This window comes from Neofelis nebulosa, chromosome 10, assembly GCF_028018385.1.
Source record: "Neofelis nebulosa isolate mNeoNeb1 chromosome 10, mNeoNeb1.pri, whole genome shotgun sequence".
NCBI classification, from domain to species: Eukaryota; Metazoa; Chordata; class Mammalia; order Carnivora; family Felidae; genus Neofelis; species Neofelis nebulosa.
In genome coordinates this window covers 53,417,051-53,443,623 of record NC_080791.1, presented here as the reverse complement: position 1 = coordinate 53,443,623, position 26,573 = coordinate 53,417,051, and the positions used below count along the sequence as shown (strand labels likewise).

Here is a 26,573-nt window from a genome sequence, read left to right as displayed (position 1 = left end):
GAAAGTAGACATATTATATGTGTTTTTTTGGAGCAGAGGCACTTTTGATTTACCACTCAGGAGGGGGTTATGTTGCATGGCCAACACTTATTTTAGTTCTGTTTCATTATTGCTATGCACTTCGTGAGTGAAGAAGTGTGCAACTTTTAAGAGTTTCTTGAATACTTGAAAAAAGAAAGGGAGGAAGGGTGCTAAGCATCTATCTAGCTCAGGCACCTTTCACTTCTTATACGACAATTGTATGAGACAGGTTATTGTACTGTGCCCATTTTACAGGGAAGATAAAGGCTTAGGGAAATAAAATAATTGTACTAAAATGAATCAAATAAAAGTCTGTTTAGCCATGAAGTTCTCATAGTTTGTTCAATTTCATGTGTGTATGTGTATTAAAAAAAAAAAAAACCAAAAATACACCTAAGGGTTGAAAACAACATGATGGAATTGGGTGATGGCAACTATCTAGGATCACCCCATTAGGGACTATCCCATAGCCACATCTGAGGGTTCAAACAAGCTGCTGCTTTCGAGCATTGTGTTATAAAGCTGATTATAAAGATGATCCCAAGGCATGCAGAAAGGTCTAAGATGGCAACCTTCCATCTGACGCAAATTCCAAAGAAATACATATTCTATTTTAAGAAAATTGCTAACATATTTTGAAAGTCCTAGGCTGGAAATCAGAAGAGCTGAGATCTAGTTTTGGTTCTACAATAATTCAACAAAGCCACCTCGAGCAGGTCACCCAGGATCCTTGAGCATTTCTTCTTGAGTATTAGTTCTTAAAGTAATGGGGTTTCACCATGAGATCTCCAAGGCCCCTTTGAGTTAAAGCTCTGTGATTCCATCTGTAAAATTCACTTAATATAACAGCTCATTCCCCAGTGAGGGATAAATGAGGTGTTACCAGGTTGCCTTGTAAGTTTCGTGCGCACGTTTCATCTCCTTCAACTAGAAGGTGGGTTCTCAGAGGACTGGAATGTGTCTTATGTCTGGCACCCAGCACATGTCAATAACTGTTGAGTGGACTGTAAGAGTGAAAGAAGGAATGGATCCTATCATTTCTGGTGCAATATTAACGGACATGAACTTAGGGACTAGAGAGATCTGAATTTTAATATAGCTTCACTCTGAGCCTCGTTTTCCAAGTTTATAAAACGGGAGCAATAATACCGACCAAGCAGGGTTGTTCTCTGCTAATTACTATCACCAAGTTAAGTGTCTTTATTGAAAGGAAGGCAAAAGAGAGACTATATAAGGACTTTAAAGGGTGCAATTAGCTCCTCAGTTAATCTTTATTAGACTAGTGGCAGCTGTGTGCACGTACCTGTGGTCACTCAACAAGTATTTTTTAAGAGGTTTTAAGTGCAGAGTATGACAACGCTAATCACTGGAAAGAGACCATTAGAGAGAATACTTACCAAGTGCCTAAATATACCACGTGCCCAGCACTTTCCTGCACTAGCTGTAGGAGGTACGAATTGCTCTTCTCATACTGAAGATAGGAAAGCGATGTTCAGACAGGTTAAATAACCCACTGAAGGTCAAACAACTGGCAGAAGCTAGTAGATGTCACAAGATCAGAGGGTTTAACGAACTATAGTGAAACTGGCCAAAGCTTGAGCCTTACAATGATCACTGTGCTCTTAACAACCACCAAACAGAATGAAAAGGTAGCTGGGGAAGGAGGAGAAGCCACATTAGCTCATTAATGCACACTGGCCAAAATCAAGGTGGGGCTCATTTGGAAGGGGAGGGCGATGAAAAACTACCACGTATTTTCATTCAATTGCAAAAAAGAGGTTAATTAAGGACCTTGATTAGAAAATGACATTTAAAGAGTCCTTCGAAAATACTCCCCTTCTTAATGAAAACATTGAATTATTTCTCATTACTGCAATTTAAAAAAATTGGGTTGGAAATGTGTCTTAGGCATGTGTGATGTTATTGTTCTATTGTGGCCAACAGCCCCACAGAAGAGCCTCTGGGCACTGGGAAGGGTGGTGACCCTGGGCTCAGACAGCTGTGGAAGGAAGGGTGGTTCGGGGCGGGGAGGGAGAGACACTGGCTCCCCCAGCACAAAGGGATCTGAGTTATGTCCAGGCCATGGCTTCCAGTTTGCAGAATCTAGAGGTAAGGAAGGAATGGACTACAAACACCTGCTCCTCCATTTCCAGTGCTAGCCAGTATTTCCTGAAGGGTTTCTGTTGTTGTTGTTTTGTTTTGTTTTGTTTTGTTCCCCCTGAATACAAGTCCTATGAGAAGTTCCAAGGATGGAACTATGGTCAAAAAGTGTCGGGAGGGACACCAGTGGGGTGGGGGTGGTGGTGGAGAGGCTCAGTTGGTTAAGCATCGGACTCCTGATTTCAGCTCAGGTCATGATCTCATGGTTCATGGGTTTGAACCCCACATTGGGCTCCGTGGTGACAGTACAGAGTCTCTCTCTCCCCCTCTTTTGTTCCTCCCCTGATTGTGCACATGCATTCTCTCTCTCGAAATAAACAAATAAACTTAAAAAAAGAGTTTAGGCAAATACTCCGAATCACCTCTCTTTAGAGACACACAATGCACATAATTAAATAAATGCCTCTGAGAACTCCCGCATAAAGACATCTCTTTAACCTTAACATTTCCCAGTTTTTTGGTCTGTGAACCCCTCCCTCTTTCAAGCAGCACCTAGCAACACCCTGCAGAGCTAGCTCTCTTTGGGATAGTTTTAAAGATCACCCTCTGTGGGCTATTTCAGCCACCTCCAGGATCTTTCTGGTAGGAAATCTCACCATGTTTTACCCTTAATCAAACACCTTCCATGACTCCACACTAGCTACAGAGTCAAGTGTGAACTCTTCAGCCTGACATTCAAGATCGTCCCTCATGCAGCTTTAAATGACAATCCTGGCTTACTCCTTTTTATCACCTATAAAAAGTGACCCCCTTACCATTCACCCTATGTGCAAGACTTTTTTTTTCCTAACTTTTTATTTTGAAGTAATTTTGGACTCATCTACAAGTGGCAAAAATAGTACAAAAGTTCTTCCTCATCTGCCTTCTGCCATCTCCCATGATAACATCCAGCCTTTTCTAAACAAAACTCATCATTTCCTACCTTGGGTTACTATGCATGATCATCTGTCTTTAAGAGCCAAGTCCATGTCTGATTCATCTGTGCATATCTCCCAGAGCATGGCATTAAGTATAGATTAATAAGACATAAGCTTAGCGGTTCCCAGACTTTTGCCTTTCAGAGTAAAGTTAAAAAAAAGAAAACATCAAAAGCAAAAATAACACAATCTATTCAGCATTTCTTCACTGAAAAAAAGTGTATTTATAGGAAGGGCAGTGTCAGAATAAGAGACAGTCCCCAGAACTCCCTACATCATTCCGATTGTCTCCTTTGGTACAAGCAGAACCCTTGTGGACAAGCACAGTGGACCATCATCGTGTAAGCTCCGTATTAGCTAAAGAAAGATACGGCAGAGGGATCCACAGAGGGTCACCTGGGTTTTCTATGACTTTGTCAGCTCCACGGTGAGGGGTTTGGGGACTTCTGTAATAAATACAGCTCCAACCACGCCTGGACTAGAAGTACTGACAGTATTGCCACACAAGACTTTCCCTAGTTTTTAGGGCAAGAACAGAAGTGTTTTGAGCTAATTAAGCACAGAAATTGCATTCAAAGCCAAAAGTCCATTTGAATTTCTCAAGTCTCTTCCGGCAATAACACCTTTTCCCAGGCTACGTGGTAAACACATTTCTGAGCACATACATCTCTCATCCTGGGGCTGGATTCCACATGGCTGCAGTGACTTTCTACAAGCAGATAAGGGTAAAGGAAATCACACATTTCCATGGCCTCCTGCCGTTTCCTTTCTCCTTCTCTGCTTCTTCAGCTGGAACGGAGATGAATTTTCCTGCAACATTCAGTCTCCAGAGGAGCACTTCTCTCTCCACAGACCAGTGAGCTTTTCACGGGATTTAAGAAGACAGAACGATCTTCCTCCAATGCAGAGCTGGTCAGGTCAAGGCTCCTCAATGGCTTGCTACTGCCTACCGGAATTACGCTCAAACTTTCAGCACGGTCTCCTCTGCCCTTCACAAAGTGGCCCTGTAGGCCTTTCTAGCTTCTTGCTGGGGAGGAAGGAGTGTGGTATTAGCCACTTCATAATGATGTCTTGCTCTTTTGTCCCTTGGTGTCTTTGTTCATGGTGTTCTCTGTACATGGAAAACCTTTCCCTGCTCAGTCTGCTTGGAGAACTTACATTTATCCTGCAGGGATCAGTACGTGTGCTGATTCCTGGCTGCAGCCTCCTTGACCGCCCCCTTCCCCACCCCAAGACAGAATTAATCTCTCTTCATTCTGTTCCCAAAGCAGCCTGTGCTGTCAGTAAAATGGGTTAATAACCACCTACTCATTGAGCTGTAAGGTTTGAATGTAAATATACAGAAAGCATTTAGAACATTCCATAGCACTTAACAAACGTGTCAGTATAATTGTTGCTGTTGCTGCTGTTGTTGTTGAAAATACCATTAAAAAAAAAATCTGCTCATGTATTTTTATGCCCTGCTAGGCTATGAGCTCATGGAGAACAGAGGCTAGGTTCTTCTAAATCTTATCCCCAGCACCCAGCACAATGTCAGGTATATGGGGAGTGAAATGAATTAACCTTTAAGAAATTAACTTTTGGGCTGGGGCGCCTGGGTGGCTCAGTTGGTTGAGCGTCCGACTTCAGCTCAGGTCATGATCTCGCAGTTCGTGAGTTCAAGCCCCGTGTCCAGCTCTCTGCTGACAGCTCAGAGCCTGGAGCCCACTTCAGATTCTGTATCTCCCTCTCTCTCTGCCCCTTCCCCACTCATGCTCTGTCTCTGTCTCTAAAAAATGAATAAACATTAAAAAAATTTAAAAAAAAGAAATTAATTTTCGGGGCGCCTGGGTGGCTCAGTCGGTTCAGCGTCTGACTTTGGTTCAGGTCATGATCTCGCGGTCCGTGGGTTTGAGCCCTGCGACAGGCTGTGTGCTGCCAGCTCCAAGCCTGGAGCCTGCTTCGGATTCTGTGTCTCCATTTGTCTGCCCCTCCCCTGCTCATGCTCTGTCTCTGTCTCTTTCTTTCTGTCTCTCTCAAAAATAAAAAAAAATAAACATAAGAAATTAATTTTATTTTGGGCGTGTTCACTAAAAAATGTATACAGGAGAAAAGTACAAAGGGAAAAACCCAATAATAATTGCTGTTAACGTACCCTGCTCTACTTCCTTCTAGTCTTTTCTTATACATATGTAAACATGTACTTATCAAATTAGGTTCCCACTGTACTCATACTGAGATAGACAGCTTTCTATTTCTCTTTCTTTCCACTTAACATATACAATAAGGGGTTTTCTCTCCTATCTTTAAATATTATTTGAACACATGATTTTAACAGCTATTTAAAACGTCATCATATGGACAGAAGATAATGCTATTTACCAACTTTCTATTATTGGATGTCCAAGTCATTTTTAGATTTTCTGCTTTTGAATATTTCTTGAGTTGCAAGCTCAGCCAAGGAGTAGACTAAGTCCCAGATTAAGCAGAGGAGTGGTGGTCTGAGCTAGGAAAAGCAGAGGATGAATCCCTCTTTCCTGGAGCTGGTTTAAGAGTCTCTTGGAGGGACTAGCAGACATGCACGGATGAGCTCACTCAAGAGGCTGACCTGAGAGTGGGCTCCGACTGGTCAGTCTGCCCCCCTTCCCCCCTCCATTCTTGGTCCCATTAACATTCCTCCTGGGGGATGGCAGTTCCAAAGGACAAACAGCCATTGTTGGGACTCAAGGGCCCTGAGAATGGGCTCTGTAACCTGAGCCCTACCAGCTTGGATATGGTTGGGCAGGTCACCCTGGGGACACCCTGGTGACAGACGAAAGTGCATCTCAGAGCCCTGGATCGTGTTTCCAGGGCACAGGTGTGGGGGGATTATGTTTCTGACAAGCCAAGCACTTACCCAATCTCTACAGCTGCTTTCTCTTCTCCCTCTGGTCCCAGGCCTACCAGAAATAGCACCCTCAAGCCATTCTCTGTTAAAGCCAAGAGCCGTCTCTGCCTGAGCCCCTCTGCCTAAGAGCTACAAAAAGAACCTGACAAATTGCCTCGCTTTGTTAAGTGAATGAGTGAACAAACATCCTGCACTCTGAATGCCCCGGCAGGCGTGTCCCCTGGAACCAATGGCACCATGACGCTCTTCCTGGGAGTCCTTGCTGGGTGGGTGCAGAGACCACGAACTCTCGCACTGGCCACTATGGGCTTGCCACCTGCGAACTGCCTGACCCTGGGCACACTGCTTGATCGCTCTGAGTCTCGGTTGCCTCACCTGTGAAAAGGAAATAATTAAGGGACATGCCAAGGGACATGAAAGCACTCACAGGCACCTAGCAAAGGTACTCCTGTAGAAAAGGGCAGAGCTGGGAAAGGGGCCACGTGTGTGGGAGGAGCAGAGAAGGTGACAAATGGGGGGCTGGCAGGTGGGCCTGCGCGGGCAGACTGACGGGCCTGCAGAAAGCACATGTAAAACCAGGCGTGCCCAACAGAAGGCTGTTGACTTGAAAGCAGCCTGGCTTCAGGGCTGGGAGGCAGGAGGGCAAAGCCCTGGCAGGATGCTAGCTGGGACCCACCAGAAGCAGGTGCTGGGGCAAGACAGACAGGGGAGCTCGGCCACTTGGCTCCTGGTACCCCCCCAATGTGTTGTACAATCTGGAGGAGGCTCTCCCTTGCAGCCTGAGCTGCCCTGACTCATGTCACCTCACACAGCTGTCTCGGGGGCAGGCAGGGATCACAGACCGCATTCCTGGCCTGTCTTTAACAAAATCTCTTTTTTTGTAGAATTCAGCATTTTCTGAGCATCTGCCAGGCGCCAGCCACTGTGCCTGATGCTCTCATACACGTGATATCATTGGATCCTGTGACAATCTTGAGAAGTAGTTCTTGCCATTCCTGAGCAGTGGAGAGACTCGGGGTGATGAGGTCTTTTACACGTGGAGAAGCACGGCGTGAGTCACTCTGAGAACAGCTCCGGAGTACCAGCTGGCTGGCCTCCTCTAGTGCTGACTGTGATCTGCTCCCCCTCTCGGATACCTTGCCTGTTCACAAGCACACTCTGTGGGCAGTGCACCAGAGTGGGTCCTCTAGCAGCCGCTGGGTGAGAGGACTGACTTGTTCTTGTGTTTACCATGCACCAGGACCCCCCTGCATCTTTTCACAAGTACTACCTAACTCAGTTGCCAACTGCCCCCCACCCCTGAGATGAGAATTATTATCCTTATTTTGCAAAGGACAAAAATCAGACTCAGAGTGGGGGGATAGGTGGTTCAAAGCCATGTGGCTGCACACTGGAGAAGTGGCCATCCGAGGCTGGTTCACGTTCCCTCCGAAGCCTGTGCCCCTTCCTCCACACGGGGCGTCTTTCCGAGAGAGTCCCCGCAGGACTGAAGGGGCAGCAGGAGCGCTGACCAGACTTGTAAACCTGATGAAACTCCCCAGGAGCTGGCATGAGATCCCGTGAGGGTCTTTGGGATAGACTCTTTCTTCCCACCCCGGAAATGTGCACCTGCTGCCAGCCCCAGAGAAGGAGTCCTAGCTAAGGACGCTTACAGGCGTGCATCTTTCAGACAACAAACACGCAGCTGTTCCCAGTCCACAGGTGACAGCCTCCGAGCCGGGGCAGGAGGCCCCAGAGGAAGAGGGTGACCTCACTCCCCAGACTTTAGGCAATTTTTCAGTCTTGGAAGAGGCACGTTTTGAAGGACCTTGACTCTTAAAAGCAGTGACACAGAAAAGGAAAGGAACCTGGTATAGGGTGAGGGGTTGGGAGCAGCTGTGAGCGGCAGAGTGCTATCCCAAGGAATGCATATCCAAGGGATTGGAAATGTTTAACCCAACCTACAAGTGAGCAGGAAACAAGTCCAGCCCCTTTCTAACCTCATCTGCCCCCTTTTATATATTACTTCCTCTGCTTTAACAGGAGAAATACACATTGGGCAAATACACATCATTTAATTGCCTGTCATAAATTCTCACCTGTCCAGAGGGATGGCGATTTTCAATGCATATTTGAAAATCATTTTTTTTTTTTCTGGTAGGAAACTATGCCTAGATCTTTAATGATACTGCGGATGACCTGTTTGAAAGTCTTGACAATCCAGGTGTGCTACCCGAACATGCAAAATACACAGTCAAGAATCTAGATGCCAAAAGCAGAATAAATTAAGGGTAACAGATGGTAAGTAAATATTAGTATTCTCTCTCTCCTATCCTTACAGTGTTTCCGTTTACTAAATATTCTATTTACCAAGTATTTTAGTAATAACATCCTCTGTTTGCATGTAGCTTTTCAGGAAAACACCTAGCGCGCTGGTGCATACAATGTGCCTGCCTGGCTGGAGAGTGTGCTCCTGGGGGCTGCCTCCCAGCCTCTTTGGTGCAGCCGACACTCTTATGTGTGTTAACTCACAGAAGCCACAGGACAGGCTGGAGAGGCCCGTAGAGCAGGTGGTCGTATTCTCTCTTTAGAGATAAGAAGAGTGAGGGCCAAGTGGGTGAAGTGATCTTCCAAAGTCACAGTGGGGACGTAGCTGGGATTGGTGGGGACGTCCTGTGCGGGATAAACTGGTTGACACTGTGGTGACTCAGATGAAAAGGCCGAACCTTCCATGAAGCAGTTTGGGGTTCTTAATCCTGACTCAGAAAAAAACAAGGAAACTGATTCTGGTCTACTCTTTCCGCCCCCATTCCTAGCCAGGTTTGCCAGATGGAACAGGTGAGTGAAGGTTATCCCCTTTGCTGGTTCTCATGTCCGGGTAACTAGGCTCCAAACAAACCAGCTGGCCATAGCTGAAGGAGCTACCTCACTCTGAAATAGCAACGAAAGCTTCTCCTCATCCTCAGTGTCCCCCTAGCCCATCAAACCCCGAATAGCTTGAGGGGCTAGGCTAAGAGCTTCACAAGGACAGAAATCACAGTGCATTTTCATCATCTATTGGAAGGTCTACAGGCGGGGCTTTTGATGTCAGCTGGCTGCCCTTGGGCTATGATTCCTGGTGCCCAAGAACATTTGAGAGACAGGTCTGGATATGAAGACCCTTCCTCGTCTCAAAGTCAGTATTAACTATAGCTCTGTTCATTAAATGCTTATTAGTTGGTAGGTGCTGAGCGAAGAGCTTTTCAGGAGGTGTGTTGGTTCCTCACTCACCCTATGCTGGCATTGTTATACCCTATATAACAGATGAAGTGACCGAGGCTCAAAATGGATTATTAACCTGCCTGGGGCACATTGCCAGTAAGTGGCAGAGGCTGGATTTTTAAACTGGGACTATTTGACTTCAAAGTCAACCCCCCTTTTACCAAAAGTTCTTTTTTTTTTAAAATTTTTTATTTTATTGTTGAGAGAGAGAGAGCGAGAGTGAGTGGGAGCAGTTGAGGGGCAGAAAGAGAAGGAGACAGAATCTGAAGCAGGCTCCAGGCTCTGAGCTGTCAGCACTGGGCCTGACGCGGGGCTCAAACCCACGAACCATGAGATCATGACCTGAGCAGAAGTTGGGACACTTAACAGAGTGAGCCACTCAGGTGTCCCAAATTATTTTTTTTAAGTTTATTTACTTATTTTGAGAGAGTGTGTGTACAAATTGGGGGGGGGGCTGGGGGGGCGGGAAGAGAGAGAGAGAGAAAGAGAGAGGGAGAGAGAGAGAGAATGAATCAAAGAATCCCAAGCAGGCTCCACACTGTCAGTGTAGAGCCTGACACGGGGCTCGATCTCACAAACCACGAGATCATGATCTAAACCGAAATCAAGAGTCAGACACTTAACCAACTGAGCCATCTAGAAGCCCCCCCAAATTCTTAACAAGAGGACAAAATCAAATTCTTTCCCTGTGTCTTTCCATGTAATTTCTCTTCCATTGAGAACCCGACTTCACTGACCTTTTAGCTAAAAAACAGAGTCACTTTGGATAAGCTTTTCTTCATGATCAAAAAAGACAACTAATCTCTACAGATCTCTATGTATTTGCCACATTCAGATATGATCAATAAGACAATGCTTACCAGTGCCATTGTGTGTCCAGTCTCCATGCACTCAATGCCACACACCTGTACGGGCTGAGCGACTCTAATAAATATCGTCTATAAACTAGCAAGGGGCTGAAGCCCAGAGACTGAAACCAACTTGCCCAAGGCCACACAGTTTTAGGGCTCAGACTGAGAAAGCATGACTCTCCGGCCACAATACAACCCTTCTAACCACGGAATGCAGCAGCTTCTGTGTTTGATAGGATTGTGGTCTTGGTTCGAGATGGGGAGAGGGGTGGGGCTAGGGGGTGGGGGTTTTTGGGATTCTGGCCAGGGCTGGAAAAGCAGGAGATGGAAAAGGTTTTGTTCTAAAATGCTGTCCCTCTAGAAAACTTTAAACAGAAAAGTTTGCCTTTACAGTCTGGAGGAGTTTTTCATGTTTCAGCTCATGCTGAATTGCTTTATGCTTTCACTATAAACCTCTGACAGAGAGGGTGCGGGGGCAAGGCTGGCCCAACTTTAACTATGGCTGTACCGTTGTAAAGCTCCGGTTACAGGGATCACTTCTGGTGCCAAGGCAGTTTAACAAGTATGAATACACATAATTCGTTCCAGTTGTCCTGCCTCAACACAGAAGGGCTATTTCTGGGGTGGGGCTCCACACACTTCTGCCAATGTGGTTCCCATTACCAGCTCCAGCGCCTGGACAAGTCCCCTCCACGCCCAGGAAGGGCCTGTTTTATCACAACTGCTCAACTATCAATTCTCTATAAGGGTTCAGAGGGTTTCTGTGTTCCGAGCTCCCAAGGTGGAGGTGAAGGTGGGGTCTTGCTACAGAAAGTGCCCACACCTCACCCATCCCATGAAACCTTTCCAAAAACTCAGCTGCTTTGTCCAATCTCTCTCCAACCCAAGCAAAATCTCCCTCGCTTTTTATTTTGAAAATTTGCGAGCCTACAGAAAAGTTGAAAGAATAGACTCCAAAACATCTATATACTCTTCAGCTACATCTGTTAATTGTTAATATGCTGCCACATTGCTTTGTTTCATGATCTTTCTCTATAAAAGTTTTCCTGACCATTTGAAAGATGGCTATAGACATCAGCACCCCCTCCAGCACTCCCGATTCCTTTTTGCCATGACATTGACCTTTTTGAAAAGTCCAGGCCAGCTGCCCCACAGACTGTCCTACGTGCTGGATGCGTCTTGATTGTTTTCTCATAGCACTCGGTTAACATTCCGGGCAAGCACATCTCACATGCAATGGAATGTACCTCTTCTTGCTTCATATCACTGACCACTAAGTGGTCACACAGATGACCATTCCTGATCTCCCCACCATAAAGAGCCTTTTCCTGTTATGATTAGCAATCTGTGATGCCAAGTCCAATGTCTTAGACTCAGTTATCCAAGCTATTTCTGCCCTCTCACCTCCTATCCATCCTCCCAGTTTAGTCCCCACACCCTGAAAATGGCCTTACCATGGTCACCAATGGCCATTTAGATGCCAAAACCACTAGGGACTTTTCACGTTTGCATTGTGGAACCTTCAGTGACTGGACTGGATGTTAATGTTAAGCCCCTCCTTTTTTTTTGTGAAGTTTGTTTGTTTATTGATTGATTGGTTGATTGATTGAGAGAGAGAGAGAGAAGGCCAGAGAGAAAGGGAGTGAGAGAATCTCAAGCAGTCTCTGCACTCACACGGGACTTGGACTCATGAACCGTGAGATCATGATGTGAGCCTAAATCAAGAGTTGGACACTCAACCAATTGAGCCACCCAGGCGCCCCTATGTTTGGCCCCTCCTTGAGGGCGGGATTCACATTAGTACTCCTGGCCCCACCTCAGGGCTTGGAACACAGTAGGTGGTCAAGAAATCTTTGTAGTAAGAACAAATGAGTACATCCATTGAGAGCAAGCCGGGATTCAGAATCAGAAGGCCTGGCCTCAAATCTAGCTCGACCACTTTTCGTATAAGGAATGCTGACTTAAATTGGTGGTTTCCATGACTTTGAGAAAAATGTTTAATATTTGAGTGTTTTTTTCATTAAGATCTTATGGAGAATCAAATGTAGAAAACTGGTAAGAGAAGGCTGGTTAGGTTGAAGCAGGTAGTGAAGGTCAATGATGTGTCTCACTGGAGTGGGGGGCCTGGGGAGGCATCAGAGAGGTTCAAGACGGAGCGGGAGGGGCACACTCCAGTGGGGCCTGACTGCCAACTTCAGAAGTCTGAACTGGCATCTGCAGCATTAGGTTTTGGTAGTGAAAGGTGCATCAGGAAATCACTGTCACTGGTCACTGTGGGTACCATGCATCTGGGGAGGGACAAGAGCAAAGCAGGAAAGCACAGTGCAGGGTCAGCACAGGGTAGAGGCAGTGAGGCAGGAATTATCCCTTGTCCTCTCTGGTCACTCCTCTGAAGTCCTTTGTCTCTCTAATGCTCTTTGAGTCTTTCTCTCCCTTTATACACAAATGTCCCTCCTAGCCAGGAGGGGAGTGGCACATCGCTAGATGAAGAGCAGGGTTAGCGTGGAGTGGAGGGGCTCAGGCCATTTGCTGAGTGATTCGGTGACCTGAGAAGCCTGTCCATTGTCCAGGCTTTAAAGGGCCGCTGCCCCTTACCATTAACCCAACTCAGGACAAAGGCCATCACCAGCTCAGACAAATAAGCTGCTTAGCCAGACCTCATGCATCATCTTGTCACCCATGCAGGGGCCCAATAGGGGCATCTTAAAAGAGCTAAGCACTGGAGCGCAACTCAGCGGTTTTCATTCAGGAGGACTCTGGCCAGGGGTTGGGGACCACCACCATGATGTGCACATAGCCTCCTCTTCGATGTGGGGCAGGGGTCGGGGGCGGGGGAAGGCTCTCTGAGACCTTTGGTTTCCTGGAGGTTATCAAGAAGGGGGGACAATGGCTGCTGAAGGAGAAAAGGTGGCCTGCGGGGCTGAGAGGAAGTTGGGTTGAGAAGCCAGGCACACTTGGGGTAGAAAATGCCCCTTACTATCTGTGTGACCTTGGCCAAGTCAACATCCCTTTCTGAGGCTTGGTTTGGTAACACAATAACCAGAATAAGGATAACAATGATAGCCGTGTCCATTTAAGACTTCATAATGGTCTCGTTCTTTGCTGCATACCTCACATATTTTATTTCACACTGAAGTCTAACAACACTTATGAAGGAGGTATTATTATCATCCCTATTTTATACATGGGGCAGAAGGGAAACTCAGAAGTTAAATCATTTGCTAAAGGTCTCAGCTGGTCGTGGTGGAGCCAAAATTCAAACCCACGTTCTTAACTCCTCTGCTCTTGAGCCCACCAATCACACGGATTCACCGGGTGGGAAAGGTGGGGCACTTAGCACAGCACCTAGCTCCCTGCAAGGACGCGGTAATGGGATTCGGTCTTCTATTACACAGTCCCTCCTTGGTTCCTGAGGCTAGCCCCGCCGCCTTCTCCCCTCTCAAGGAGCTCTGAAATGAGTACTCCTTCTGGAGTACAGGGCCGCACACCTGCCCTCAGCCCACAGTGCTCACTCCATTCCCATCTGAAACTCCGGGGAAATCGAGTCTTCTGGAGAGGCTGCTCCATGAGAGGGGACTGGGGGTGGGGGGTAGAGAAGGGCCCCTCACACTAGCTCTGTCCTTGAAGAGAGGAAGAGAGCCTTGTCTTCCACCACTGCCCCCTGCAGCAGACGCTGCCTGCTGTTCCCTCTCCCTGTCCCCCAGGCACCTGGTCACACGTGGAGGGTATGGATGATGTATGCTGAGAACTCTCTAGCACAGGACCCCAGACAGAATGCACACCTGGGAATGTCTGCTGAATGAATGAATGAATGTTTGAAGAAATAAATGCTTCAAAGCCCCACATTTAGGCTGGGAGCATTTGGTTGCACACAAATACCTGACATGCAAAGTCTGACCATCCACGCTCCTCCTAACACCTCCTCATCTGCGCGGGCTGCCATGACTGAGCACCACAGTGCGGGTGCCTTAAACAACAGACATTTCCTTCTCATTGTTCTGGAGTCTGGAAAGCCCAAGATCAAAGTTCCTACAGGGTTTGGTTTCTGGTGAGAACTCTCTTCCTGACCTGCACACGGCCACCTTCTTGCTGTGTCACGTGGCAGTGAGCATGAGTGCTGCTGTCCCTTCCATAAGGGACATATGTCCCTTTCATAAGAATCCTGGTTTCCTTCAGGTTTCCTCCACCCTTTTGACCTCAGATGGCCTTCCTCACTTCCTTAAAGGATCTATCTCCAACACAGTCACAGGGGGCATTAGGGCTTCAACACATGACTTCCGGAGGGGACACCATTTAGTCTATAGCAGACCTGCAGATCCTAAAAGTAAAGCTAACTTCTGGGCAGAACCTGAGTGTGTAAATTTGCCTGGGCTCCTTGGGCGGGAGTCATCCTCTTTCTCCAGGAGAGTCCCCTGAGGCTCCCAGTTTGCATTACACTTCTGGAGCCCCACATACCCTGACACGCCGGCCTCCTTGCTCCCCTAATGGATGCTTGTTCCGGGGCAGGACTGTTCAGGCATGTGTCTGTCTCTCCAACAACCAACAGGTGGGCCGACTGCTTTCTTTTCTCCATGAGCCCTGGCACGATGTAAATCTTTAATAATACTTTGCTGAACTGAATTGGTTTTGAAGGGCAAACAAGCTTCATTTCTTCCCATATCACTCCAAATCAGAAAGCCCTTCCACTGTCCTCACTATAAATTAATGCGGTTTTGTTATGTTCAGAAGCCTCTGCTCCCAATAATGCCAGATGTTCACCACGGGCCCTGTATTTGGCATCGGGAATGCCCCGTGTCCCCTCAAGAACTGTGTTAGTTTACTGTGGCCAGAGCTCCCTGGTGGGAGGACAAAAGTAAACAGAGTGAGCAGAGAGCCCCAGGGAAGAAGAGCTTTGGCTATAGTGCCACGCTGAGTCAGACCCTAAGCCTACCAGCAGTGGGAACAAGTAGAGGGTCACTGCAGGGTCCCCATGATAGGGATCTGGGCTTTGGAGGGATCACCCTGGGGCAGTGTGAGGATAGAGGAAAGGGAAAGATGGGGAAGGGGGCAGGGAGGCCAGTGAGGACACTACTGCAGTGGTCTAGGGGAGAAAAGACATAGTAGGAAATATTTTGGCTAAGGAGAGCAAAATTTGCAAAACTAGAAAATAGGTTAAGTATCATCTCAACCTCCATTTTTGCTCATTCTCAAGATGACAGCAGACAAGTGATCACAACATAAATTTTGATCAGATAACTTCTTTACCACCTAAAAACATACCCCATTCTTTGCCAAAGGTGAAAAGGGGAGACCAGTAAATACTTAACCCTCCCTATAATCTCAGTGTTTAAGATGTTATCCCATCTTGCGGTTGGAACATCTCCCAGATTGCTATTTTTCCTCCCATTTTACAGATGGGCAACTGGGCATGAAAAGGGAGCCCAGATGAGGTCACACAGCTGGTGTGGTGGAACCCTGCTTCAGGCCAGGTGTATATTCCCCCAAGAGCCTCCACTGTGGCAGCTAAAGAGAGGTCTCTGGAAGTGCAAATATATGTATGACTGCTGTTACTGTGTGCAGCAGCTTCCCAGAGTTATTTATAGAAACGTGATCTGTTCGGGAGAGAAGGAGTGAAGCCTAAATGAATTACCAGTCATTTTCCTCTCCTTTCAACTCTGGGGGGAAGGCCGGCTGACCAGAAGGAAAAGGCATCACGGCGTTTCATCTGGTACCAGATATCAGCACTCAGTTCCTGGAACTATGGGGAATGGAAGCAATGCAGGGAGCTCCAGCAAGGAAGGCTGGGGTTCTGTTTCCAAAATCCCCTGCCATGTTTGTTTAGCTGCCGCCTTGGGCTCGCTCCCCTACCTTGAATCTCTGGAAATCATGCAGGAGGGAGCGGAGGATTAAAGCTCTGGACTCCCAAACAGAGCTGTTATTTTTCCTCCTCCAAGCTTGAAGGGGTGGCCATGCAGGAATCTGCCTTCCTTTCGAAGATATGTGGCCCAAACCTTTCGGATTCCAGAAAGGGAAGAAGAAACTAACATTCATTGGGTACCTATTATGTAGCAGTCATCATGCTAGAAGCCTTGGCCATATTTTCTCATATGCATAATTTTGTGAAGTACTATTCAAAATAACATTCATTTTACAGAGGAGGAAACAGATCCAGAGAAGTTAAGCAACTTACTTGCTTGTGGCCACACAGCACAGTAGAGATCTGTAGATCTCCATATTTTTCTCTCCCGTGACTCTACATTGTGCTGTTTCTGTTTTTTTTCTGGCTTGGGTCCTTTTAGGCCTTTTAGAGCAAAGTGAATTTTTTTTTTTTTTTAGTTGTTTAATTTCAAGCACCTATATAAATAATGGCAGTTCAGAGGGAGAGAGAGGAGGGGAGAAAGTAGAGGAAGGTGGGGGAGGAAGGAAGTCACATGGTTTCCTGGTCCAAACTGGGAGCCATTAACCAGTCCAGTGATGAGGGATCCAGCTGAGCTCAGAGCCCCCGGCTCAGACCTGATGACAGGGGCAGAAGGCAGGCGGGGGGGGGCCTAAGGGGACAGTGGGAACAGATTGCTCAAGAGAAGACCACACTTAGGAAAGGCAAGAAGGGTAGGTTCTGAGAGCAGCAAGAGATGTTTATTCTGCAAGTCAGCAGGCTGCAGGGAGCAGCACTGAAAGCTGAGACAGAGTACCGGAGAAAGCCAAGGGGCAAGTTATCCCACGGATGCGATTTTGGTGGCATATGGCACAAAGGGACGTTAAAGCACTCTGGGTCACATGTAGGACAGACGCTTTCAACCTTTTAGGCGATGTCGACGTGGAAGTCTCAGCTTAGTTCCGGTGTGTTATTTTTTAACACCTAACACTTGCCAATGCCCCTACTTAACAAAGAGGAGCAACTCTCTGCTCTGTCCTTGAGCAGGCATTCTCTCCCCAGAATGTGACAACTGCTTCCACTGTCTTTATTTCTATAGCTACCTTCTATTTATGGCAAGTGAGTTGCAACAGAAGCACACAATTTTCTTTTAAAATAAATGCAGTCACCTCAGGAAAAAAATAATAATAACAATTTTGGTTAAAGGAGGCAGGAAAGAGTCGTGTAGGTGGGCACGCACAGCTATAGTACAGACCGTGGCAGTGACGTGACGCACACGTGTATCAGGCTTGGGCAATGGTGATGTAATCTGGTTCCCCCACTGCCCAGACCGGGAAGCCAAGGGAGCCCAGGCTCCTGCAGGGTCGCACTGCAGGCCAGAGGCAGAGCTGGGCTCGGGGGCCAGGTCCCGCTGCTCGCCGACACCTGCCTCCTCACAAACGGGTGTCTGGGACAACTCAGGTGGGTCACGGTGAGGCCTCTCTCCAGGTGAGGTTTACAACCAGCAAGCTGAGCTTCTGTGGATGGCGGTGGGCCTCACAGGTTGGACCGACCCACTGTGAGCAAATCCAAACCTGGCTCAAAGCTGTGTACCAAACGGGCATCTCTGTGCCAAGCTGCTTCTCTCTGTGCATGTGTGTCCTCCAGTGTATGATGGTGCTCCCAGCACTTCTCATTGGGCCAGCCTCACAGCAATGTGCTGCGGATCCCACGAGGTGACAGATGTGAATGCCCTCTGGGAATGTGGGGGCCACACAAGGGTTAGTTGTACTGATCTCCCAAACTCTCTGTGACCTCCCTCCAGGCACCTCTTCAACAGTCTGGGCCTGAAGTGTCAGGAGATGCTCTATGACACGGTCTGGTGTCCACAGGGCCTCATGGAGCAGGTCACTAACATTTCAACGGGGACACAAACCAGGCTTAGTTTCCAGATGGAAAAAGCCCAGGCGCATGGCTAACGTGCCTTCCTCAGGGGGTGGTCTAGGAATTCCTAGATCTAATCAAGCCATACACCAAAAATGTTATTTTTGTACCTTTTAATGCAATGGTATTTTGGGAAATTAGTGGAAAAGGAGCTGCAAAGAGTCTACAGTTGTGTCACGTGAGTGACTAATTAAAGGGCTCTGGTTCTCCCAGGACATTTAGTTACATTAATTCAAAATGTGACCTGTTTATTTTGCAAGGTCAGGAAGAAGCCTTACCTCCTAGAAAGCCAATGTGGCAATTAAATTAGAATCACCAGAGTTTGCCTGAGGTAACGTATGAAAAAGGGCTTTGTAAACTGTACAAAAACAGAAGTCACCTCGGTGTGGTTGTCCCCACCGCCCCCAATTAGGGGGGCACGAATCGCTGGCCCCTGGTGGGAGGCCACAGGTGAAGGCTTGTTTAGTTGAGGGAGGCACCTGGTAAGGTGGAAAGGGCATGAAGTCTAGGGCCATGCTTTGAAGCTCGACTTTCCAGCACTTGGGCAAATCACTTCATCTCTGAGAGTCTCCACGAGTATACCGGGAACGTGGCTCATTGCACTGTTCTGAGGGGGCGTGGTTTTGTGTGTGTGGTGCGGGAGGAGGGCTGGAAGGAAGGAGGAAGAGTAAACATCAACATTTTTCACTTCTGGTTGTAATACCTACAATGTGGTACTCAATAGGGAGCATACAGCCTTGGAGAAGGCTCAAGGAACCTACAGTTGAACATGGAAATCAGACATGGATAATCAGGCCACCAGACTGTTAAGGGGGAGTGTGAACAGAAGGTGGCAGGGCATTAAGAAAGAAGGCCCACCCATCCGAGGGGCTACCAGGGAAGTTCCTTACGAACTCAGAGCAGCATGCTAAGTTCTGGATTCTGGAAGATTGCTCCTGAATGCCCCTGCAGCAAGACAGCCAGCCTGCCGGCCTGGCCTGGCCTCCTAAGCTCCCACATCAACAGCAGAGGGGGCTGGCCTTTCCAAGTAGCTGTTATGGATAAACAGCAATTTTTTTATGGAGCTGCCCAGCCAGCAACTTGCACCTGTATCATACCTCCTAGTTATCAAGCTATCTAGTTATCTCTATAACCATGGGCAAGTTACTAAGCCTTTGAATCCTGGTACTCTCATTTTTAAAAAGGTGCAATTCAGAATCACCATCCATTAACCACCATTCCGAAATCCCCCAAACTCTAAGACCAAAAGTTCTATTAAAATTCTTTTCATGGTAAAACTTGAACTGACACGAGGCTCAGAGTCCTTTTTAAAAAAATTTTTTAAATCCCATGAGTCTTAGTATTCACTGCAGAAATACTGATGTGTTTGATTACCGTGGACCTTCTGAGCACTCTGGGAATGTTAGGAAAAATACATCACATGAACTGTATTTTCTTTCTTAAACCTGAAAATTTCTGAATTCTGAAAGGAATCTGACTCTAAGGGGTTCATCGAAGAGTTTTGATCCCATTGGTTTAATACCTATTTTATGGGGTCTCTCTGCTTAGAATGCTCTTTCCCCCCATTTGTCCGGAAAACATCCACAGACATTTCAAATGTCACCGTGAATGAATGGATAAAGGAAGAAATCAATTTGTTTTGCTACTAGGAGTTAGGTAACTTAACTTCTCCACATAGCTGGTATAAGAAAGGACAAGAGTATTTGAAATGCAACAGACTTAGAGGAGAGGTGAACAGAATTGCTTGAAGATTTCACACACCCCAATGTCCTTGACCTTTGGGACGGGGGAAACAACCAGATCCACGTACCTGCAGTTGACATGGAATAACTAAATTAGGTTCCATGAAATTCACAGCAAAAGGAGACAAAATGTCACTGAACACTTCTCAGTGGTAGGAAACAGGCACAATTTTGCCTTCTGATTTCACAAACTGACTAGAAAGGACCCGGGCAGACTCCCTCAGGGGAATCTGGATAGGTTCTAAATTAAGTTGAATTTTTTGTTTTGTTTTGTTTCGTTTTAAGAAAACACTTTTGGAAGGAGCTGGCATACGTAGCAGTGTTTCCCATTCAGAAAGAAAAATAAACACTCCTCCACTGGGTTGGAAGTCAAAACAAAATAATCCCAGCTGCTTAAGACCTGAGAAAGTCAATGAAACTGCCAAACAACAGTGATGTTGACCAGTGTGACCAGCCTGAGAAATTTGTAAGGAGAGGTGGGAAGGGCCCGGAGCAGAGTATGGGGAAGAGGGGAAAGAAAAGAAAAGGGGGGGGAAAAAGCCATGGATGGCCCAGCATCCAGGGCTATCTCTCATGAAGCAGCACTAAAATGTAATGTCTAAGTCATTTGTACTTACTCACCTTTGAAACTTCAGTGTCCTCACAAAAACACAACTGAAAGATTCTACTCTGTGGTATCAGACAGACCTGAGGTTCGAATCTATCAGTTAGAAGCTGTGTGATTTAGGAAGTTACTTAACCTCTCTGGTCCTCTATGGCCTCAATGAGACTAAAAATCTTCACATCACAGGATATGAAGATTCAATGAGATTCAACCTGATGCAATGAGATTCCAAAATTCAATGGGATTAAACACCTGTCACATAATAGGTACTTCATAAAGATGTGTGAAGCAATAGGAATCTAACAATTTGTAGTTCTTTTTTTTTTTTCTTAAAAGTTTATTTATTTGGAGACAGACAGAGAGGGAGTGGGGGAGGAGCATAGAAAGAGCAGAGCAGAGTATCTGAAGCAGGCTCTGTGCTAAGAGCAGGCAGCCTGATGCGGGGCTTGAACTCACAAACTGTGAGATCATGACCTGAGTTGAAGGCAGACACTTAACTGACTGAGCCACCAGGCACCCCGCTTGTAATTCTTTTTAAAAAATTCTCTTAAAAATCTTTAAGTTGGGGCACCTGGGTGGCTCAGTCGGTTGGGCGGCTGATTTCAGCTCAGGTCATGATCTCACAGCTCGTGAGTTCAAGCCCCGCGTCGGGCTCTGTGCTGACAGCTCAGAGCCCAGAGCCTGCTTCAGGTTCTGTGTCTCCCTCTCTCTCTACCCCTCCCACGCTCACGCTCTGTCTCTCTCTCTCTCTCAAAAATAAATAAACATTAAAAAAAAAATCAAAAAAAAATCTTTAAGTTTTGTTTTTTTTTTTTTTTTTTTTTTTTTTTTTTTGGTGGAATTCCTCTTCTCTTCTCCAGTCTCCTGCTAAGGACACACAGAAATAATGGGACCTGGCATTGGAAACAAATCAAAACAAATGGGGGCCGGGTGGGAGGAAGAAGACAGGAGATTCTGGAATCAAGCAGGCTTGGATCTGAAATCTTTAATATGCCCCTTCGAAGCAGTGGAGCTATGGGCAGGTTACCGGCCCTTGCTGGGCCTCAGTTTCCTGGCAGAAAAATAGAAATAAATGGAAGCTCAAATAAGTTAATGCATGTAGAGAAAGACACACAGAAGGTGCTTGTTGCATGTCAATTCTCCCCCCACCTCTACCTCCCCTTGGCTTTGAGAAACTGACATCTTTCTCTGAGTTTTTATTCCCTGACCCTCTTAAATATTACCCTCCAGGTTTTTTTTTTTTTTTTTTTTTTTTTAATTTTTTTTTTCAACATTTTTTATTTATTTTGGGGACAGAGAGAGACAGAGCATGAACGGGGGAGGGGCAGAGAGAGAGGGAGACACAGAATCGGAAACAGGCTCCAGGCTCCGAGCCATCAGCCCAGAGCCTGACGCGGGGCTCGAACTCACGGACCGCGAGATCGTGACCTGGCTGAAGCCGGACGCTTAACCGACTGCGCCACCCAGGCGCCCCACCCTCCAGGTTTTAAAAGTCGCTGTACTTCAGAATTTAGATTATGACAATTCACGGAACGCTTAATATTTATTCTAAAAAGTTTCTCTGGGGTAGGGACAAATACCTACCTAATCCTAACCACTTCCTTAGCTTTTCAGCTGTGACGAGTTGATATTTGAGCGCAATCTTTCTTTATATATATCAGTGTTTTCTAGATGGTTGTCCTTGGGGGCGGATTAGGACTTTGATGACAGAAAGGGCTCCTTCGCCTGTTTTCTTTTGTGCAGGGACAATGAGCTGTTCTGTAATGCCCCACGCGTTCGCCTTGCACTTTACACGGGGATTTTGGCAGGGCAGCTTTGAGGCGTCGCGGCCCTGAGACCACAGCCCTGTGCTGGAGTTGACACAGCTGTAGGCAGAGGGCCTCTGGGGAGCCCCTGGAGCGAGCAGCCCGAGCTCCTGGGGAGGCTGCTTTCCAGAGGGTCAGCCCTCCTGCGCCCTCCAGCGCAGGGCGCTGAGTCAGCTCCCACCAAAGGAAGCCGCTTCCTTTCCCCCCCAGATAGGAGCCCGAGGGGCTGCCTTTGTCATTTAAAGTACATTGGGAATTAAGTGTCTGGGGAAGCCTGCCTCAGAAAGAGCTTCAGTAATTCATCCCTTTAGGGTGGTCTCTAAAGTCTTCGATCCCTGCAAGGGAATGTGGCCATAGGGAAGGGAAAGAGGGACGTCTGTCATCTTCACCAATTTTTTTTTCAAGTAGGCTTCATGCCCAGCGCACAGCCCAACCTGGGGCTTGAATTCATGACCCTGAGATCAAGACCTGAGCTGAGATCAAGAGTCCCGGGCTTAACTAGCTGAGCCATCCAGGCACCTCACCTTTACCATATTTTTTTTAACATCGATTTATTTTTGAGAGACAGTGCGAGACAGAGCATGAGCAGGGGAGGGGAAGAGAGAGAGGGCAGACACAGAATATGACACAGGCTCCAGGCTCTGAGCTGTCAGCACAGAGGCTGACATGGGGCTCGAACTCACAAACCATGAGATCAGGACCTGAGCCGAAGTCAGACACTTAACCGACTAAGCCACTAAGGCGCCCCACCTTGACCATTCTTAAACTCTATAGCAACCTTGGAAGCTTTTCCCCATATCACAGATAAAGCAACTGATGGTCTGGGAGGTTAGGTACTTTGCCCAGGGTCACATATCTGGGACCTCATTTCAGAAAGCTGGACCCCATGGTCCTTGCTTTCTTGGCTGCACTTGGTCCTCAAAGAGTTTGTATCTCTTGCGCATTCATTTATTTGCTCATTAAGTCAGCACTGCCCAAAAAGTGCCTCTAAGGCCATGCACCAAACTGTTAAAAGTGGTTACCTCTGGGAGGAGGGATTACAAGAGAACTTTGCTTTTTACCATTCTGTATTGTCTGAATGTTAACAAGCATTGTTACTTTTATAATCGACAAAACAATAAAGATCCTATTAAAATAACTTCACACTTCTTTCATGAAAACAAATCAAACAAAACCTTCAAAACATATATCGGGTCCAATACGTGGCAGGGTCCAGTCGTCTCCACGCACTAGTGCTGGGTTTATGGCAGTATCAGCAAGTCCTTTTGCTCATAGAAGACCGCTCAGTTTGGGGTTTCAGGGGGACAGGAAGGTAGCAGGCAGGGTCCAGCTGTGGAGTGAGACTCACTGGCTCTCTCATGACCCACCAACCCAGAGCAGCAGGCTATTAAAAACCCAGACTCTCCCTTTGGTCAAGGGACACATTGATAACTAACCTTTAGTGACACACTCAGAGCAAAACCCCAGAGAAGGAATCAGAAGTGTCTCCAGGTCCCCTGGAGGCAGGAAGAGCACAGAGGAGCATAACTGAGCAGAAAGCTTGTAGGCCAAAGTTCCCCCATCTTCCTGGCTCATCAATAATGCACTAATGCTATCAATTTGCTGCAGAACTTACAACAAAGTGATTCTTCTTGTTCAGTTATTTAGCAAAGGGAGAGATTAAAGACTTTAATCTCCTGCCTTTTCTTTTACCTGCAAGGCTTATTTACCCAGAAATGAACAAAAAATATCATCGTACGTGTGTGTGTATGTGTGTGTGTATTTTTTTTTTTTTTTGCAAGTAAGCTTAAGAAAGCTACTGGCTGGCACACCTCTGTCAGTACCACATGACATTCATATATTCAGAGCACCTTAGAGATTGCTCCTTTACTGGCAAGATGGGAAACTGATGCCTAGAGAGAGAGACAGTCATTTGCCCAGGACAAGTAGCCAGGGAGCCACAGAGCTGGTCTTGTGCACAGGTTTCCTACCTCCTAGTCCAGGGTTCCTGTTTTTGTGCATAGTTTAAAACATGAGCAGGTAAAATGTATAGAGAAGCGGTGACACCAAACCACCAAAAGGACAATGTCACTCTCAGAGAGCACAAAGGTTAAATAGTCCCCGGAGCATGGTTTGGCTTTTGGTTACAGAGAATGTAGGGCCTGAGATTTTGGCAGAAGAGAACCACTAAGTCCAAAGACCTCCTGTCTGATTTTCAAAGAGCGTAGAGGCTGTATATTATTCCCTCTCTTGGAAGCTTCTAGGCATCCTTGCAAAGAAGTAGACTGGCCTCTGCTGGACACAGAGAGGGCAAGACCTTGACCCATGTCACACAGCACCTGACCAGGTGCTGAAACCTGGGGCTGCTAGCTCTAAGTCTACGTAGGGCTCTGCCACCATATCCTCCCATACCTCTTCTCTGTAAGAGTCAGGGCACAACGAAGACGAATAGTGTTCATTATGGACAGATCCATGCTTGTGCCCAGCGGCTCTCTCTGCAACCAGCATTCAGCCCTGCAGCAGCTTGGGGCTTCAGAGCCCTCTCTCTCCTGGCAGTTTGAAAGTCAAGAACTTTCAAAGCCAGTGCTGGGCTCCAGGTGGTATCCTTTCTCTCAGCTTTCTCATGGTTAATGGGGACACTATGACACCAGTTTCTTAGGCTGGGTTGTGAGGAGAATCCAGCAAAGCAACAAGTGGTGATGGCACAGTCCTGGACAGAGTAGGTGGCCAATCGGTGCTATTTTTGTTTTAACCTTTCTTTTCTTTTTCTGTTTGGATCTTTGTTTCTGTGGCTTTGCCTGCCTTGGTTTCCACCTGAGGCTTCTGTCTCGGGTCTGTCTGTGCATCTCTGTCCCTGCAGCTCTATCCAGACGTTTGTCATGGGAATGGGGACAGCAATCCCCTCACAACCCCCCCCCCCCCCCCGCACATCCCAGCGGCGCAGCGGGGCAGGAGCCGCGCTGCCTGAGCTGCGGAGCTGAACCAGGTCCCCAAAAACCCCGAGCCCCCCATGCACCAGGCCCCTCCGCCCCTGCAAGCGGCCCAAGCAGGCAGATTAATCAGCATCACCAACGAAAGGGAAAAAAAACAACAACAAAAAACCCACAGAAGTTAGGAAGAGAGAGGGACTTACCGTTCGCCGCGACCCCCAGGCTGGCGGAGCCACTTTTAACTAAGAATGAATTAGGGACAAACTCTTCCTCAGAGTCTGAGTCCGGGGTTGGCTGGGCCACACCGCTGCCTAGCAACCGCCTCTGGCTCTCATTGGCCGGAGGGGAGGGGGGCGGGGAGGGGGACTGCTCAATAGGGGTTGATGAAGCGGATGAACAATGCAAGGGAGCACCTGCGAACCACAAAGACAAACACAGACAGAAAAAAAATAATGAAAATTGGTTTCGAGGCACACGGGGAGGGGGAGGGAGCAAAATAAAACACGCATCAACGGGGGAGGGGCTCCCAACAGGGGGCGATCTACTGCACACGTGGTCCGGGGGGGCGGGGCTGATGCCTCCGCAAAGGTAGTTGGTGCAAACTTCTTCTGCAGAGCCGGGCCTAGGCGCAGAAAAGTCTGCGCGGCTTGCCAACAGGGGCAGCCCGCGGAAACACACGGGAAGCCCTACCCGCTTTGCCTGTTCTCTGAGAGAGGCCCGAAAACCTGGAGTCTGGTTCTGGGTGGCTGTGCTATCTATCAAACAGCAACCCCGCTCTGAGCCTCAGTGGCCCCGCTGGTAAAATGAGCAGCCACACTGGGTGATCGCTGAGTTCCTGCAAGCTGGCCATTCTGTGATGTCACTCAAGTGAAACGATGTTCTCATTAGTGAGTTTTTTTTAATCGGACATGCCTGGAAAAGGCTCTGGGTCTCATAAAAGATAGAGCCGAAGTGAATGACCTCGGGCTGCCTCCACCGCTGGCATTCTAAGATTTTAACACACTATTTTACTTTTTCTAAGAATCTGACATTTTAAGATTCTTAAATCCTGCCATTTTCTGCAAACTCCCTGAGAGCAAGAGCATTAGCAGTCTTTTTCACTTCTTTATCCCTGGAGTCTAGCATAGCGCCTGGCATGCAGTAGGCACTAATGAAATATTTGCTGGATGGGAGAGTTGCAGGTGTCTAACATATTAGGATCCTCAAGTTCTAACCATCTCAGATAAGATAATTCTATAATTTTAGGGCACTAATATTCTATGAGTTCCAAGATACACTGAGTCAGTGTATTTTGACTCCAAGTTTCTAACATGTCAGGGTTGTAAGATTCTAAAACCCCAGTTTTGTGAGCACATTCCCAACTCTTCAGAAGGAGAAGGTGATGGCCTGGGAAAAGAGCTTTGAGATCAGGCAATTTGCAGTTCTACCTGTGGCTGGCCTTCAGACATGTGCAGTACATCGTCCACAAGAGAGGGAACATAAGCACAGACAGATAACAGTATACAGTACAAGACAATGCATCCACTTGACGGCAAGGGCTGCTTCTTTTCTTCCACCTTGACTGAGAGAAGCCTTAAAACATAATCCGATCTACCCAGCTTTGCAAAGAGGCTGAACCTTAGGAAACATAACGTAGCCCGGACAAGTCATCATAAAATCTGGCAGAGCTTTAAGGGAGAGG

At 47.2% G+C, this 26,573-nt stretch overlaps 1 protein-coding gene across 14 annotated transcripts in view; it reads right to left on the bottom strand.

Moving 5' to 3' along the window:
* TENM4 (teneurin transmembrane protein 4) overlaps positions 1–26,573 on the bottom strand; it is a 2,920,333-nt gene that overhangs the window by 272,395 nt on the left and 2,621,365 nt on the right. For 13 of the 14 annotated variants that reach the window (XM_058690343.1, XM_058690336.1, XM_058690342.1 and 10 more), the window contains one exon: positions 25,096–25,305. The exons of the other annotated variant lie outside the window; for it this stretch is intronic. In XM_058690343.1, coding sequence (XP_058546326.1) covers positions 25,096–25,305 — 210 coding nt within the window. The remainder of the gene's footprint in view (positions 1–25,095; positions 25,306–26,573) is intronic. 14 annotated transcript variants of the gene reach the window in all.